This window comes from Anolis carolinensis, unplaced genomic scaffold (genome assembly GCF_035594765.1).
Source record: "Anolis carolinensis isolate JA03-04 unplaced genomic scaffold, rAnoCar3.1.pri scaffold_11, whole genome shotgun sequence".
Taxonomy (NCBI): domain Eukaryota; kingdom Metazoa; phylum Chordata; class Lepidosauria; order Squamata; family Dactyloidae; genus Anolis; species Anolis carolinensis.
Window position 1 is genome coordinate 3914696 of NW_026943822.1, and position 15993 is coordinate 3930688.

At 39.8% G+C, this 15993-nt stretch overlaps 1 protein-coding gene across 2 annotated transcripts in view; it reads left to right on the forward strand.

Annotated features, from left to right (window-relative positions):
- Nucleotides 1–15993, forward strand: part of agbl1 (AGBL carboxypeptidase 1) — a 581450-nt gene that overhangs the window by 306355 nt on the left and 259102 nt on the right. For both annotated transcript variants that reach the window (XM_062963555.1, XM_062963554.1), the window contains exon 19: nucleotides 5691–5820. In XM_062963555.1, coding sequence (XP_062819625.1) covers nucleotides 5691–5820 — 130 coding nt within the window. The remainder of the gene's footprint in view (nucleotides 1–5690; nucleotides 5821–15993) is intronic.

Consider the following 15993-nt stretch of genomic DNA (forward strand, 5'->3'; position numbering starts at 1 on the left):
TACAAATCGAATCATAGAATCAGAGTTAGGAGACACCCCTAAAGGCCATCCAGTCCAACCCAACTCTGCCATTGGACGATACAATCCAAGCACTCCCAACAGATGGCCATCCAGCCTCTCAATAAATAATAATAATAATAATAATAATAATAATAATAATAATAATAATAATAATATCATACAATCCTTAGGTTAGCAGATACCCCTAAGGATCATCCAGATCAACTTCCTTCTACCATGCAGGAGGACACAATCCAAGCACTCCTGACAGATGGCCATCCAGCCTCTACATAATAATGATGATGAAGAAGATGATAATGATAATGATAATGATAATAATAATAATAATAATAATAATAATAATAATAATAATAATAATAATAGAAGCATAGAATCCAAGAGTTTGGAGAGACCTAATTAGAGGGAGAGGAATAATTTTTATCCAATTGCTGCCAGATACAAGGCTAAGTTCCGCCCACTTGGTCTCCTAGCAACCTACTCAGCCCAGGGGACAGGCACAAGAGTTTGGAGAGACCCCTAAGGGCCATCCAGCCCAACTCTTTCTACTATGCAGCAGGACACAATCCAAGCATTCACAACACATGGACAACGTATAAATACTATACAATACTACACAGGGACATAGACCCCCTCTACCCTCACCATTTTCACAGTACACAAACAAGTAAATGCATACTAAACATAAAGACAACCATACAACACACATTCAATACCACCACTACCTCAACCATTTCTCACCAACACCACCAGACAACGTCACAGCAACGCGTGGCCGGGCACAGCTAGTAGAGGCTATAAAAAAATCATCTGTGCTTTAATGCACACAGAATGAATAGTAAGAGGAACGGAATATTAAAATGACGGGGTCAAGAAGGAAATTCAAGAAAAGGGAACAAAGGAATGTTGGAACTTGTGAAGGTGTAAAGAAAACGTTAAGCTCCCCCCTCCCCTTTTAAAGAGAGTTTCAAATTAAGGCATTGTGATGACAACAAAGCAAACTGGGAAGTGTGTAATGAATTGTGTTATGCAGAACAAGAGATAAAATCCTCAATACTTCTGGCAATCTATACGAGTCGGTAATGTGTGGATAATATTTTGTAGGATATTTCTGCGAAAATAGATAATATTTTTGGCTTTATTAGCTGGAGACGGCATTGCCTTCTGGCTCAACACTTAACACAGTATAATTCTATGGTAGTTTACATAGGGATATCACTATGAATGTAAGTACTTGAAGCTACGGTTAAAAGATAGAATGTGACTGGTCTGAAAACGCCCTTAGATAACACATAGAGCTGCTGGTAGACTGACAATGGTGGCTGCTGGGTCCTAGGTCAACAGGGTGTCTCTTTTCTATCCAACTATGGAAGGACAGGAGCTCTGTGCACTTTGTATCTGATTTCTGCATGATTGTGTCATGATTTCTGCTGATTGTGCCATGTAAGGCTGGATTGTCAGTACTTCCACTGCAAATGGTACAGGGCCTTGGATAATAATGACCTTTGTGTAACTCTCCACAATGCTCGTGAAAATAATAATAATTATTATTATTATTATTGACACAACGACGTTGTATGACACAGCAAACAAGATAGATATGCTGGATTTCGTTTCACAAAATCACAAGTCGAACACTTCCCAAGTGTCTAGGACTGTGTGATGTATTTTCGGATGATGCGTGTAGATCCCAGCAGGGTGGCCTTTTGCAGTTGGCAGATCGTAATTTTGTCAATGTCTATGGTTTCCAAATGCCGGCTGAGATCTTTTGGCACGGCACCCAGTGTGCCCATCACCACCGGGACCACCTGCACTGGTTTCTGCCAGAGTCTTTGAAGTTCAATCTTGAGGTCCTGAGAGCGGCTGAGTTTTTCCTGTTGTTTTTCGTCAGTGCGACTGTCACCTGGGATGGCAACATCAATGATCCAAACCTTGTTCTTTTCCACAACTGTGATGTCTGGTGTGTTGTGTTCCAGAACTTTGTCAGTCTGGATTCAGAAGTCCCACAGTATCTTTGCGTGTTCATTTTCCATGACCTTTGCTGGTTTGTGATCCCACCAGTTCTTTCCTGCTGGGAGGTGGGACTTGAGGCATAAGTTCCAATGGATCATTTGGGCCACAGAGTTGTGCCTCTGTTTGTAGTCTGTCTGTGCGATTTTCTTACAGCAGCTGAGGATATGATCAATGGTTTCATCAGCTTCCTTGCACAGTCTGCATTTTGGGTCATCAGCTGATTTTTCGATCTTGGCCTGAATTGCCTTTGTCCTGATGACTTGCTCCTGGGCTGCAAGGATCAGGCCTTCTGTCTCCTTCTTCAGGGTCCCATTCGTGAGCCAGAGCCAGGTCTTCTCCTTATCAGCTTTTCCTTCAATTTTGTCAAGGAACTTTCCATGCAATGTTTTGTTGTGCCAGCTGTCAGCTCTAGTTTGTAGTGCGGTTTTCTTGTACTGATTTTTTGTCTGCTGTGCTTTGAGGAGTTTCTGATTTTTGACTTCAATCAAAGCAGGTTCTTCACTTTGCTTTATATATTCTGCCAGGGCATGTTCTTTTTCTTTGACTGCTTGTTTTACTTGTAAGAGTAATATTTACTTGTAAGAGTATTATTATTATTATTATTATTATTATTATTATTATTATTATTATTATTATTTGCTACATTTATATGCCGTCCTTCTCACCCCGAGGGGAACTCAGAGCGGCTTACAAATTAAATTTACATACAATATTATATTAGCATAGTACAATATTGGTAATAAATTACTATATTGTACTGTATCAATATATTGTAATATTATTAGTAATATTACATGTAAATATAATATATAATTAATATTATATTGTATTATTAGTATATCATATTATAATATAATATTATGATTATATGTATATACAATATGTTATAATTATTGTATATTATTGTAAATTATATATATATATATATATATATATATATATATATATATATAAACACACACATATATATATGTGTGTGTGTGTATTTATATACAGTAGAGTCTCACTTATCCAACATAAACGGGCCGGCAGAACGTTGGATAAGTGAATATGTTGGATAATAAGGAGAGATTAAGGAGAAGCCTATTAAACATCAAATTAGGTTATGATTTTACAAATTAAGCACCCAACCATCATGTTATACAAAAAAAATTGACAGAAAAAGTAGTTCAATATGCAGTAATGCTAAGTAGTAATCACTGTATTTATGAATTTAGCACCAAAATATCATGATGTATTAAAAACATTGACTACAAAAATGCGTTGGATAATCCATAACGTTGGATAAGCGGATGTTGGATAAGTGAGACTCTACTGTATACACATATATACATATATATAAAACTAGCATTGCATGTTATTGAATATATAATGAATCTTTCGGTGTAGAATAATTTCCCAAAAGATTTTGGAATACCAAAATAGTGAGTGAAAAAGTACAAAATTCTCACCACTTCCTGAATTGGTTTCCTGATTGTTGGGAATAATAATAATCATCATCATCATCATCATCATCATCACATTGACGAAAAACAACAGAAAAAACCCAGCCGCTATCAGGACCTCAAGATTGAACTTCAAAGACTGGCAGAAACCAGTGCAGGTGGTCCCGGTGGTGATGGGCACACTGGGTGCCGTGCCAAAAGATCTCAGCCAGCATTTGGAAACAATAGACATTGACAAAATTACGATCTGCCAACTGCAAAAGGCCACCCGACTGGGATCTGCGCGCATCATCCGAAAATACATCACACAGTCCTAGACACTTGGGAAGTGTTTGACTTGTGATTTTGTGATATGACATCCAGCATATCTATCTTGTTTGCTGTGTCATACAATAATAATAATAATAATAATAATAATAATAATAATAATAATAATAATAATAATAGAATAATAATAATAATAATAATAATAATAATAATAATAATAATAATAATAATAATAATAAGTCCAAAGGGACTCGAGGCGGCTTACAATATAAAATATAAAAACACAACAATAAAACAAATCAATCAACAATAGAATAAATCATGAAACTAATAAGATCACATAAAATAGACATATTTTGGTAAAATCCTGGGTTGGGTCCTAAAAGGAACTGGGCCAAACTGGGAAACCCATACCTACCCAGAAATGAATAATGGCGAACGGTTTCCCATTCCATTCTCCTTTTATTGTGGTGCCATTAAGGAAATGATTATTTTTGGGGTGACTCTGGTGCTCATCTCCATTTCTAAGCCAATGAGCCGGCGTTGTCCGTAGACACCTCCAAGGTCATGTGGCCACTGGCATGACTGCATGGAGCACCGTTACCTTCCTGCTGGAGCAGTTCCTATTGATCTACTCACATTGGCATGTTTTTGAACTGCAAGGTTGGCAGGAGCTGGAGCTAACAGCAGGTGCTCACTCTGCTCCCGGGATTTGAACCTGCGACCTTTCGGTTTGCAAGTTCAGCAGCTCAGTGCTTTAACACACTTCGCCACCAGAGCTGGAAGAATCCCCCCAAAATAATTCAAATACAGGAGTTCACGGGAAATACAACAAATTGGTCACTCTGAGCATATATCACATATGACGATCCCTTTTCTCAGAAGACGGAGTGGATAAAGAGGTGGATGGTGCATTGGAATTCCTTTCCTCAAACTCTGGTTTTGGCCATGCCAGCTAAGATTAAGACAGGAGCTATATCCAGGGTGGCCCCTTTCCACGAGCTCTGTTCTCAAGGTGAACTTGTCTGCATTCACTGACAAGAAATGTTTTATAGAGATATTAGACTCAATTTCATAACTCCTTGGCTTTTAAAACATCCAGGCCGCACTGAAAGATACTACACCTCTCTGCTGCTCTCAGACTCCTGTTCTGCAATAACCTATCGTGTCGCCAGGTTCTGTGCGGCAGCAATTTCCGTCAGACGGACGATGACTGACCCGACAGGGCCTGTAGCCAGAGCAATCTGTTATAACTGAAAGACTGCAAATGCTCCCTCTATCCCCCTCCAGAGCCTCTTAGTGGATTGATATTTACTATAAGCTGACCCTGCTAATAGTCTACTTTTAATTTGTTTTTATTATAGCATGTTTTTAACTTATTCTTTTATCTGACTTTTATGGGAACTGCGATTCCCCTTTTCGGGCACCTGTGCCCATTTCTATATATTCTGGTCATAGACCGTAATAAATTGCTGATACTGACAAGAAACGCCTTTTCAAAGGGCAACTCCAGAAAGCCAGCTGCCCCGATCCTCCCCTTGATGTCAGGGAACACATTCCTCTCTAGTTATACCAGTCTTGATAGGAAATTATTTAAAACAGCATTCATGTATTTCTTTTGTACAAATGTAAACAGACTGTTTGAAAGTGAAGGGTTTCTTTTTATCTTTTGTGCCACTCTTGCAAAAGAAGGCTGCCCCTAATATTGTTAGTCCAACTGCACAGGCAAAGCAAGTGATAATGAATACAGTGCCGAAATGAATCCTCTAAAATAAATAACTCTGGAGATTTGATTTCATTCAATTCCATCTCAAGTGAAAGTGCACAGGAATAAAGAATAGCGTGAGAAGCCAAGCCAGCCCTGGCGCTTGCACCTTCTCTGAGGATTATTTGCTCGCAATGTTCAATCATTTCTCATTTTAGATTTTTCTTTCTCTTGGGTTCCAGCCAGCGCTGCTCCTTAAGTGGGGAAGATTTGAACCGACAGTGGCTGAGCCCCCGACCGGCATGCCAGCCCACCATTTACCACACCAAAGGCCTGCTTTACTACCTCACCAGCCAAGGTCGAACTCCAGTGGTGAGTCTCTGCCCTTTGTGCTTTTATCTCCATCCAGTTCTCCGTCCCTGTTGTTTTCTGCTGCCAGCCAGAGTAGACCTACTGAATCAACCACTGAATGGTAAATCATCCCCATCGTTCAATTGCTTTGCTTCAAGATCTATCCAAAACTATTGGAGCAAAGCAAGATTTCTTGTAACAGCTCCATTGGGTTCTGGTGTGTCTCCAGCTTATGGTGACCCTATCTGCAGGCTCTTCTTGTAAAAACATTGTTTTAAGGGGGTTTGCGAAGAACTGAGGCAGGGAGGAATCTTTTTATCCCACCATACAGTTGCCACCAATTTGTAAAGATGTCTGGATGATGATTTTAATTATATATACAGTAGAGTCTCACTTATCCAACGTAAACGGGCCGACAGAACGTTGGATAAGCGAATATGTTGGATAATAAGGAGAGATGAAGGAAAAACCTATTAAACATCAAATTAGGTTATGATTTTACAAATGAAGCACCAAAACATCATGTTATACAACAAATTTGACAGAAAAAGTCGCTCAATACACAGTAATGCTATGTAGTAATTACTGTATTTACGAATTTAGCACCAAAATATCACGATGTATTGAAAAAATTGACTACAAAAATGCCTTGGATAATCCAGAAGGTTGGATAAGTGAGTGTTGGATAAGTGAGACTATATATATATATATATATATATATATATATATATATATAATAACTGCTGCCACCAATTGTGGAGATGTCAGGCAGAGGATAATTTATTCTTTTTAATCTTTCTTTACGTATTTCACTTTTGATGGTAACGTTGCTTAGTTTAGAACAGGGGTCCCCAAACTAAGGCCCGGGGGCCGGATGCGGCCCATCGAAGCCATTTATCCGGCCCCCACGGCACAAGGGCAGAAGGGGGTTGGACTAGATGGCCCAAGGGGTCTCTTCCAAACATCATAATCATCATTATTATTATTATTATTATTATTATTATTATTATTATTATTAACATTGAGGCTGGGTGGCCATCTGTCAGGGGTGCTTTGCTTGTGCTTTCAGTGCACAAAGGAAGAAGGGGATTGGACTCAATGGCCCAAGGGGTCTCTTCCAACCCTCTATTATTATTATTATTATTATTATTATTATTATTATTATTATTATTAACATTGAGACCGGGAGGCCATCTGTCAGGGGTGCTTTGCTTGTTCTTTTTGTGCACAAAGGCAGAAGGGGGTTGGACTCAATGGCTCAAGGGTCTGTTATTATTATTATTATTATTATTATTATTATTATTTTTGTTGTTGTTATTATTATTATTATTATTATTATTATTATTATTATTATTGCTTGGTGGCCAACTATAGTCCGGCCCTCCAATGGTCCAAAGGATCGTGAACCGGCCCCCGGTTTAAAAAGTTTGGGGACCCCTGGTTTAGAATATGAGTGTGACAGAGACTTAGATGGTTTAAAGAACAAAACAAGTTTATTTCATGCACAGAGCTTAGTGGTTCAATAACTTCTTTAAGGCACTTAAATAACTGTTACAAATAGATGTTGAGGTGTTCCAACTTCCAAAATACTTTCTCCTCTTCAATCAAAACTATTAACTGATCTCTTGGATCTACTGGGATTACTTCCCCTTACTTCTCAGCCTCTACTAATAACCCTAAACAAGTCACCCAACTTGCTTAGTCTGGCTCTATTAGAGGTCTGCTTCCCTGGTTTCCTAATCTGGAACCAGTGTCTTTCCCCTGTGACTAAAAATCACAGACTATGATTTGAACTTCCCTGGTTTCCCTAAACCTGGAACCAGTCTATCTCCTGTGACTCTCAGATCACAGACTAAACTGGTTTTAAAACATTCCCTCCTTTTCTTTCCAAACAGCGGTTGGCTCCGCCCCCGTTGCTATGGTAACCTGCCTCAGAATGCTGAGCTGGTTACCTTCCCCCACGTATTATTAACTCCAATACTTACCCATTTTAAACATAGCCAAACATGACTTCTAAAACAAAATCAAACAAACATGTCATCCAAAAATCAAAACAAAAGCACACACTTCTTTACAGGGTTTTTCTTTGCCTCTGAGAGTATGACATGCCCATGGTCACTGAGTGGGTTTTAGAGATGGGCTTTCAGGACTTACCTTGTTCTGTTTTGTGTCCTGGCCTTCAGCGAGGCCCTGATCCATTTTCGTCTGACCTTTGTTTTGTTTTGTTTTGTGTTTTATTGTTTCTCGAAAGGGGAGGGGAAGGCGTTGGCCAAGGCCACAGCACTAGACAGTGCTGTTCAAATGTCCGGTAAGGAGCCGGGCAAAGGGAGAGGGTGCAGGACAACTCAACCACCCCCAACCTCAGGGCTTCCCAGTTCTCTCTCGGTGTCTCTGCCACAGTTTTTAAGGTTAGCTGTAAGCACATTTTAAAATATCTTTTAAAATATCACCAATATTCTGTTTTCTGTTATTGAGTAAATACTTTGGGAGATGGTGATTGGGCATCCGGACAACGTGGCCAGTCCTGTCAGGGGATGATGGTGTGCAGAGTGTAATCCAAAAACATCATCCCGGTCTCACCTCCTTCTCCAGACTGTCTTCCCATGTGGATAAACAGCACTGGTCAAACACACTCCAGCAGACGAGGGTTCGGTTGAAAATCCAATGGCAATAAATCTTTATTTACATAACTATATACAAATAGAACAAAACAGTCCTTTCTCCATGATTGCTCATGCTGAAGCAACTCACACACACACACAGGAAACTCCTCTGCATTCCACAGACCAAGAAGAAAGTCCCGGTCAAAACAAACTTGACCCCATTGGTCCTGTGATACGTCAATCATAGCAGGCTCTCATTAACTCCATAACTACTGGAATGCCTTGCCGAAAACTAACACATAAGGCATTTCTAATAACCCAGATTGATTTAACATTTCACAATACACAATACCCTGACAAGTCCAGCAGAGTTGATGGCATAAGAACATTGCTTTGAGTCCCACCCATGGAAGAAAGGTGGGATATAAATAACTAAATAAATAATACTGGTCTTTGCTTCTTCCAGCATGTTGACATTTGTCTGCCTGTCTTCCTAAGAGATTGGCAGGATTATTTATTTATTTATTATTTATTTATTTACAGCATTTATATTCCGCCCTTCTCACCCCGAAGGGGACTCAGGGCGGATCACATTACACATATAGGCAAACATTCAATGCCTTTTTAAACATAGAACAAAGACAAACAAACATAGGCTCCGAGCGGCCTCGAACTCATGACCTCCTGGTCAGAGTGATTCATTGCAGTTAATTGTAGCTGGCTTGCTCTCCCGCCTGTGCCACAGCCAGGGATTTTTCGAAGGCAATGCTGATGGAATTGTTCCAGGAGTTGAGTGTGGCGCAGGCTGGTGAGCAGCCAGCTGTAACAAATCACTCTGACCAAGAAGTCATGAGTTCAGGGCCAGCCCATGCCTGCATTTGTCTCTGTCTCTGTTCTATGTTATGGCATTGAATGTTTGTCTTATATGTACAATGTGATCCGCCCTGAGTCCCCTTCGGGGTGAGAAGTGCCGAATATAAATACTGTAAATAAATAAAAATAAATATATGTCTGTAGACAGTTCATGTTTCACAGGCGTATAACAGAGTTGGAAGGACAATAGCTTTACAAACAAGAACCTTGGTCTCCCTATGGAGGTCCTGATCTGCAAACACTCTCTGCTTCATTCGGAAGAATGCTGCACTCGCAGAGCTCATACGGTGTTGTTTTTCAGTGTTGATGTTGAGTTTTGTGGAGAGTTGGCTGCCAAGGTAGCAGAAAAGGTCAACATTTTCTATCGTTACACCATTAAGCTATATTTCTGGCATTGCAGAGAGATTGCCTGGTAACGGCTAGAAGAGCACTTTGGTTTTCTCAATGTTCTGTGAGAGGCCAAGTTTTTCATATGCTTCTGCAAAGGCGTTTAGAGTGGCTTGTAGGTCTTCTTTTGAATGAGCAGAGACCACCTTATCATGGGCATATTGAAGTTCTATAACAGATGTTGCTGTGATCTTGGTTTCAATCAATAGCTTTATAAACAAGTCCCTTGGTGTCCCTATGGATGTTCCGATCCTCAAACACTCTCTACTTCATTTGGAAGAATGTTGCACTCGCAGAGCTCGAGCGGTTTTATATTTCAGTGTCAATGTTGACTTTTGTGAAGAGGTGGCTGCTAAGGGAGCGGAAATGGTCAACATTTTCTATTTGGATGCTAATTCTTTCTCTTCAGATGCAAATACTGTCTTTTTGGATTGTGTGACTGGCTGATTCAACCTGTGACTAAGCCATTTTGTGTATATGCTGATCAGTTACAAATGTAGTCCAAAGGATGGCATTGCTTTCCCATACCCTGTTGTGAATGGGTCTTCTGAGGCTGTGAGTGATAATGGTGGGATCAGGAGAGGAAGGAAGAATCCTTGCGAGGAGGGCTCGCTGGAAGATTTACACAGGAAGAGAATCAGGGAGATTGATGGGGAGTCTTCCGAGGAGGATTCATGTGGGGACTTGGGAGGGGATCTTGAGGTGGAAATGGATGCTGAGGAACCGGTGGTGGCGGAGGAAGTTGGTATAGATTGGGCACGGACTCTGGAGGAACTGGGGGAGGAATCTGGGTCCATGGATGCTGTGGATGTTGGAGAGGCTTGGGTATCTTCAGAAGCAAATCCCACATGGTCTGCCTGGAGGAATGAGGGTAGTTCCACAGGTGTGGACAGAGTTGGGTGTGGGCAGAGCGATCTTGATTCTGATGAGGAGTTTGGGATGCCTGATCCTAGGGCGTTGGCTGTTTGGAGCTCAGATTCTGATGAGGAACTTGGGACACCTGACCCTAGGGCGTTGGAAGTTTGGATGCCCAAGGAAACCTAAATAAATTGGGGATTTTTGGGCATTATTTGTTGTGTGTGGCAAGGTGTTGCTGGGCACCATTGGGTTTCCTGTACGTGATTCTGAAGACTGGCTTGGGACTTTGCAACCGATCTGCTGTTCGCCTTTGTTGTCTTGGCTTTTTGTGCCATCCCATGACGTGGACCTTCTTGTGACGACTTCACCCTTTGGACCTTGGACTGGAACTCGACTTGGCATATCTCTTCGCTTCCAAACTCGGCTTGGTATCATTCTTGTCTCCGTGGCTGTCTACTGTTGCTGACTGCTGGCTTCGTTCTCAACCCTGACGCTGTTTCCTTATCCCGACTTCGCACCGGCTTGACTTCGTTACAACGCTACACTCCTTTAACTCCTGGCCTGGCTTTCGACTCTGCAGCGACTTGCCACTAATTCTTCAGCGTCTTCCAGCTTTGTTTGTTTGTGCCGCCTACGGTGAAGAGCTTTAGCCCGGTTTGGGTTTTTGCTTTAGTTTTGGAATCGCTGCTGTACTTCTGGGTTTTGGGGAAGTTTTTGGGGCTTTGTAACTATTTACCTTTGTTTGTTTTGTCATTTTAAGTCTGTTTTGTATTTTTGGGCTGAGCTCAAGTACTTTAAGTTAAATCCGGATTATATCTCTGGATAATCCGGATTATATGACAGTTTGTGCGTTTGGCGTATTTTCTGTTTTGTCTGCTTAATAACAATGAAGATTACACGTTTTAAGCCTCAGGACAATTTACTGAGCTGTTTTTGAGTTATTACTTAAATAAACTATATTTTGCTCTCAGTTGGCGTCTGACCTTTGACATACCCCTTCATATTCACCCTAAAATACTCTAATCCTACTGACCTCTCTTAGGTCCTAGGTTCAAAGGAGACAGTGCTTAAGAATCAAACATCAGTCATATTGTTGATTTTCCTATGCAGTATATGCCTTTTCTTTAATGAACATTAATGTCGACGCAACTCATTGCATAAAATCTATGCTCAGAATTTAGCGATTCCCCAATACCATGGTGAAGATATGTCAGGATTATGGAGCACTGATGGGTATTGACTTCCCATCTCAGCAAACTGGACAATGGGTTGTTCTTCAAAAGCCCGGGTCAATATTTGTCTCTTACGTCAATAAACCCTGAATTTTCACTCTAATTAGAACTAATAACTGCATATCAAGGCAATCTAAATCTGTCCTCAATAAAAGAAAGCCTCGTGCTTATAACAACAGAAGCCAAGCAGATGGATTAGACAGGTGGATGAGATGGAGAGTAATATAACTATTTTCCATGACGGCAGGTCATGTACCTTTCTTTGCTTCACCAAGTTGTACACAATGTGCAAGAACAGCTCACATAATTGCATGCTTATGAATTCTTTCAAATTGCATGGTATAAGCTTTGAATTTAAAGAAAACCAAGTGGTGCTTAATTGCTCCGTAAAGTGCAGGTTTTGGTTCTCGAAAGGATAACAGAAGAAGTTTGACAGTAAAAAGAAGCAGACAAATTGCCTTGTTATTGCTCAATAGATTTTTTTGGAACTTGTCCTCGGAGGCTATATGTGTTCATCGGAACAAAAACAGTTTCTCCTTCCCAGGAATACTAGGAACTGTTATTATGTGAGGGGTCTCTGATAGAGATTTCTCAGAACTCTAAACAAACCTGCAAATTCCTGGAACACTTTGGAAGAAGCAAGGATAACTGGAATTGGAAAAAAAATCTGATGTTGGGCATAGAATCATAGCAGTGGAAGAATCCACAGGGGCCATCTGATCCAACCTTTCAGTCTGTACTGTAATTAATTCATTGAAATAATTGTTGGTGGTGAGTCACCTCAAAAGTAATATTATGGATCCAGTGGATCTAGTTGAGAGCCACTGTGGTGTAGTAATTTGAACGATGACTCTGGAGATCTGACCTAGGGGGCCACGGTGGCCCAGTGGGTTAAACTCTTATGTTGCTGAACTTCTGACCTGAAAGTTGGCAATTCGAATCTGCGGAACGGGTTGAGCTCTCACTGTCAGCCCTAGCTCTTGCCAAGCTAGCAGTTCAAAAACATGCACATTTGAGTAGATAAATAGGTACTGCTTCGGCAGGAAAGGCATATCTATCTACAGTAGAGTCTCACTAATCCAAGCCTCACTTATCCAAGCTTCTGGATAATCCAAGCCATTTTTGTAGTCAATGTTATCAATATATCATGATATTTTGGTGCTAAAATTGTAAATACAGTAATTACAACATAACATGACTGCGTATTGAACTAATTTTTCTGTCAAATTTGTTGTAAAACATGATGTTTTGGTGCTTAACTTGTAAAATCATAACCTAATTTGATGTTTAATAGGCTTTTCCTTAATCCCTCCTTATTATCCAAGATATTCGCTTATCCAAGCTTCTGCTGGCCCATTTAGCTTGGATAAGTGAGACTCTACTGTATTTGTTTGTTTGTTTGTTTACAATATTTATATTCCACCCTTCTCACCCTGAAGGGGACTCATATACATGGCAAGCATTCAATGCCATTAGACATATGACGTATATAGACAGATACAGAGGCCATTTAACATTTTCCAGCTTCTGGCTTCATGAGCATATGCTCGTTTCCGGCCATAGGGGGAGCTGCTGCTTCATCATCCACTGTGAAGCCGAGTCCTTTTGATGGTAGTACTTCCTCATGTTCTTTACATGCCGTCGGCATTTTTATGGTGTCGTACGTTAAATTAGCCTCCCCGCATTAAGCGGTACCTAGAATTTTCTACTTACAGACACATCTACTTTTGAGCTGCTTAGGTTACCAGCAAGCTAGGCTATTAACAGTCGGGAGCTTCATGAGGGTATGCTCAATTCTGGCCACAGGGGGAGCTGCCACTTCACCGTCCACTTGTGACACCGAGTCTTTGATGGAGTACTTCCTCATTCTTCCGCACACTGCTGGAATGTTGTAAATTAGTTAAATTAGCCTCCTTGCATTAGGCGGTACCTAAATTTTCTGCTCAACAGATGCAACTGTCTTTCAGGCTGCATAGCTCAACAGCAAGCCACACTATTATTGGTTGGGAGCTTACTCCAACTTTCGGGCTGGCTTCGAACTCATGACTTCTACGTCAGTAGTGATTTATTGCAGCGGGCTACTAAGCAGCTGTGCCACAGCCCGGTCCAACTTAACACTATTATAATATTATTATTTGGAGATTCAGATCTCTGCCCAGCCATTGAGCCCCATTGGATGACCTTGATGAAGTCACACTCTCTGAACCACAGAGTAAGGCAATGGCGAACCCGTTCTGAACCAATCCTGCTAAGAAAGCCCCGTGCCTTTGGCCAGTGATAAGTTGGAATTAATTTAAAGGCACAGATGGACAACAAATTCTCCATAGGACTAACACTAGGATTTGCGATGATCTGTGATCTGCGATGACCAAATATTTGGGGAAAATGAGTAAAAATATATGAGAAAAGTATAGTTTGTTTTGAAAAAAATCTTGAATCCCATGAATAGTCCCAATTATAGAGGAGACCTATTGATTAATCAATTACTGATTAGTTGATTTGCTATTCAACAACTGAATCAATGAGTGTATCCTTGTAGTGGTTAACAAATAGAATTCAGACCTAAATATCTTTGGTGATCATCCATCCGGCAGCCAGTTTGATTTTACTGCCAGTTCGAAAACATACCTCCACCCTAAGCTCTTTTAACTCTCCTTATGATTATTTCTCCTATAATAGCCCACAATATCTGCTTTGAACTGGGTTAATAATATATTACAATATATATAGTAAAAAGGTAAAGGTAAAGGTTTCCCCTGACGTTAAGTCCAGTCATGTCTGACTTGGGGGGGTTGGTGCTCATCTCCATTTCTTTTTTTTCTTTTTCTTTTTCCATAAATTTTTATTGATAAAGAGAAGAAGATTTATATACATAAAAAGTGTGGGAACAACATAAGGTATAGAAAGTAGGAAAAAAGAGACAAAGACGAGAATCTATATATAAAAGAGTGATGGCATCACGGCGACCCACAAAACAACAAAACTACAGGCCCCCCAACCTCGAAATTTGACAACACAACCCATCATCCATGCCTCTAGGTTGATACAACAAAAAGAAAAGAAAAATAAAGTCCTAATTAGAGAGAGAGGAATAATTACTTTTATCCAATTGCTGCCAGTTAGAAGGCTAAGCTCCTCCAACTTGGTCTCCTAGCAACCCAATAAAAAATAAAAAACACTAAAAAATTGATACAATAAAATACTATAATAACAGAAAATAACTAAAAATAATACAAGAAAATAATAAAATATAATAAATAAAAATATAACTTACAATAAAATTAATTAAAAAATTGCAAATAACGTCAAATAAAAATTACACAACAATTTTTAACCAATACCACCACCACTTTGCCACAGCAACGCGTGGCCGGGCACAGCTAGTGTATATATAGAAAGATAATATATACAAAGAAAGTGGGGGAACAATATGTGTATAGGAAAGCAAGAAAAACAGCAAAAAATATATATACAGTAGAGTCTCACTTATCCAGCATAAACGGGCCGGCAGAACGTTGGATAAGCGAATATGTTGGATAATGAGAGATGAAGGAGAAGCCTATTATACATCAAATTAAGTTATGATTTTACAAATTAAGCACCAAAACATCATGTTATACAACAAATCTGGCAGAAAAAGTAGTTCAATATGCAGTAATGCTACGTATTTATTATTTTATTTATGAATTTCGCACCAAAATATCATGATATATTGAAAACATTGACTACAAAAATGCGTTGGATAAACCGGAAGGTTGGATAAGCGAGTATTGGATAAGTGAGACTCTACTGTAGAAAAAATATAAAAAAAATATCCCCAAACAAACAAAAGGCGGGGACATTAGGTTGGGAATTCAGTGACTTCCGCTCTTACTCTTCCTGTAAAAATAACACCTTAATACTATCAATGTCAAAGCTAATAATAATTTCTCAAGTTTCTCAAGATAATTTTCTAAAAGTGACCAATCTGGTTTTTTTTTCATTCCTCTGCCATTATTTTTTTTTAATAAAAAAGTTAGTTTATCCATGTCTTTTATATCCATTATTTTAATAATCCAATCATTTACATTTGGGATCGTATCCAACTTCCAGCTTCTAGCAAAAACTATTCTCGCCGCTGTTGATAAGAAAGTGAACATAGACACCTCCAAGGTTATGTGGCCATTGGCATGACTGCATGGAGTGCCGTTACCTTCCCGCCGGAGCAGTACCTATTCATCTACTCACATTGGCATGTTTTC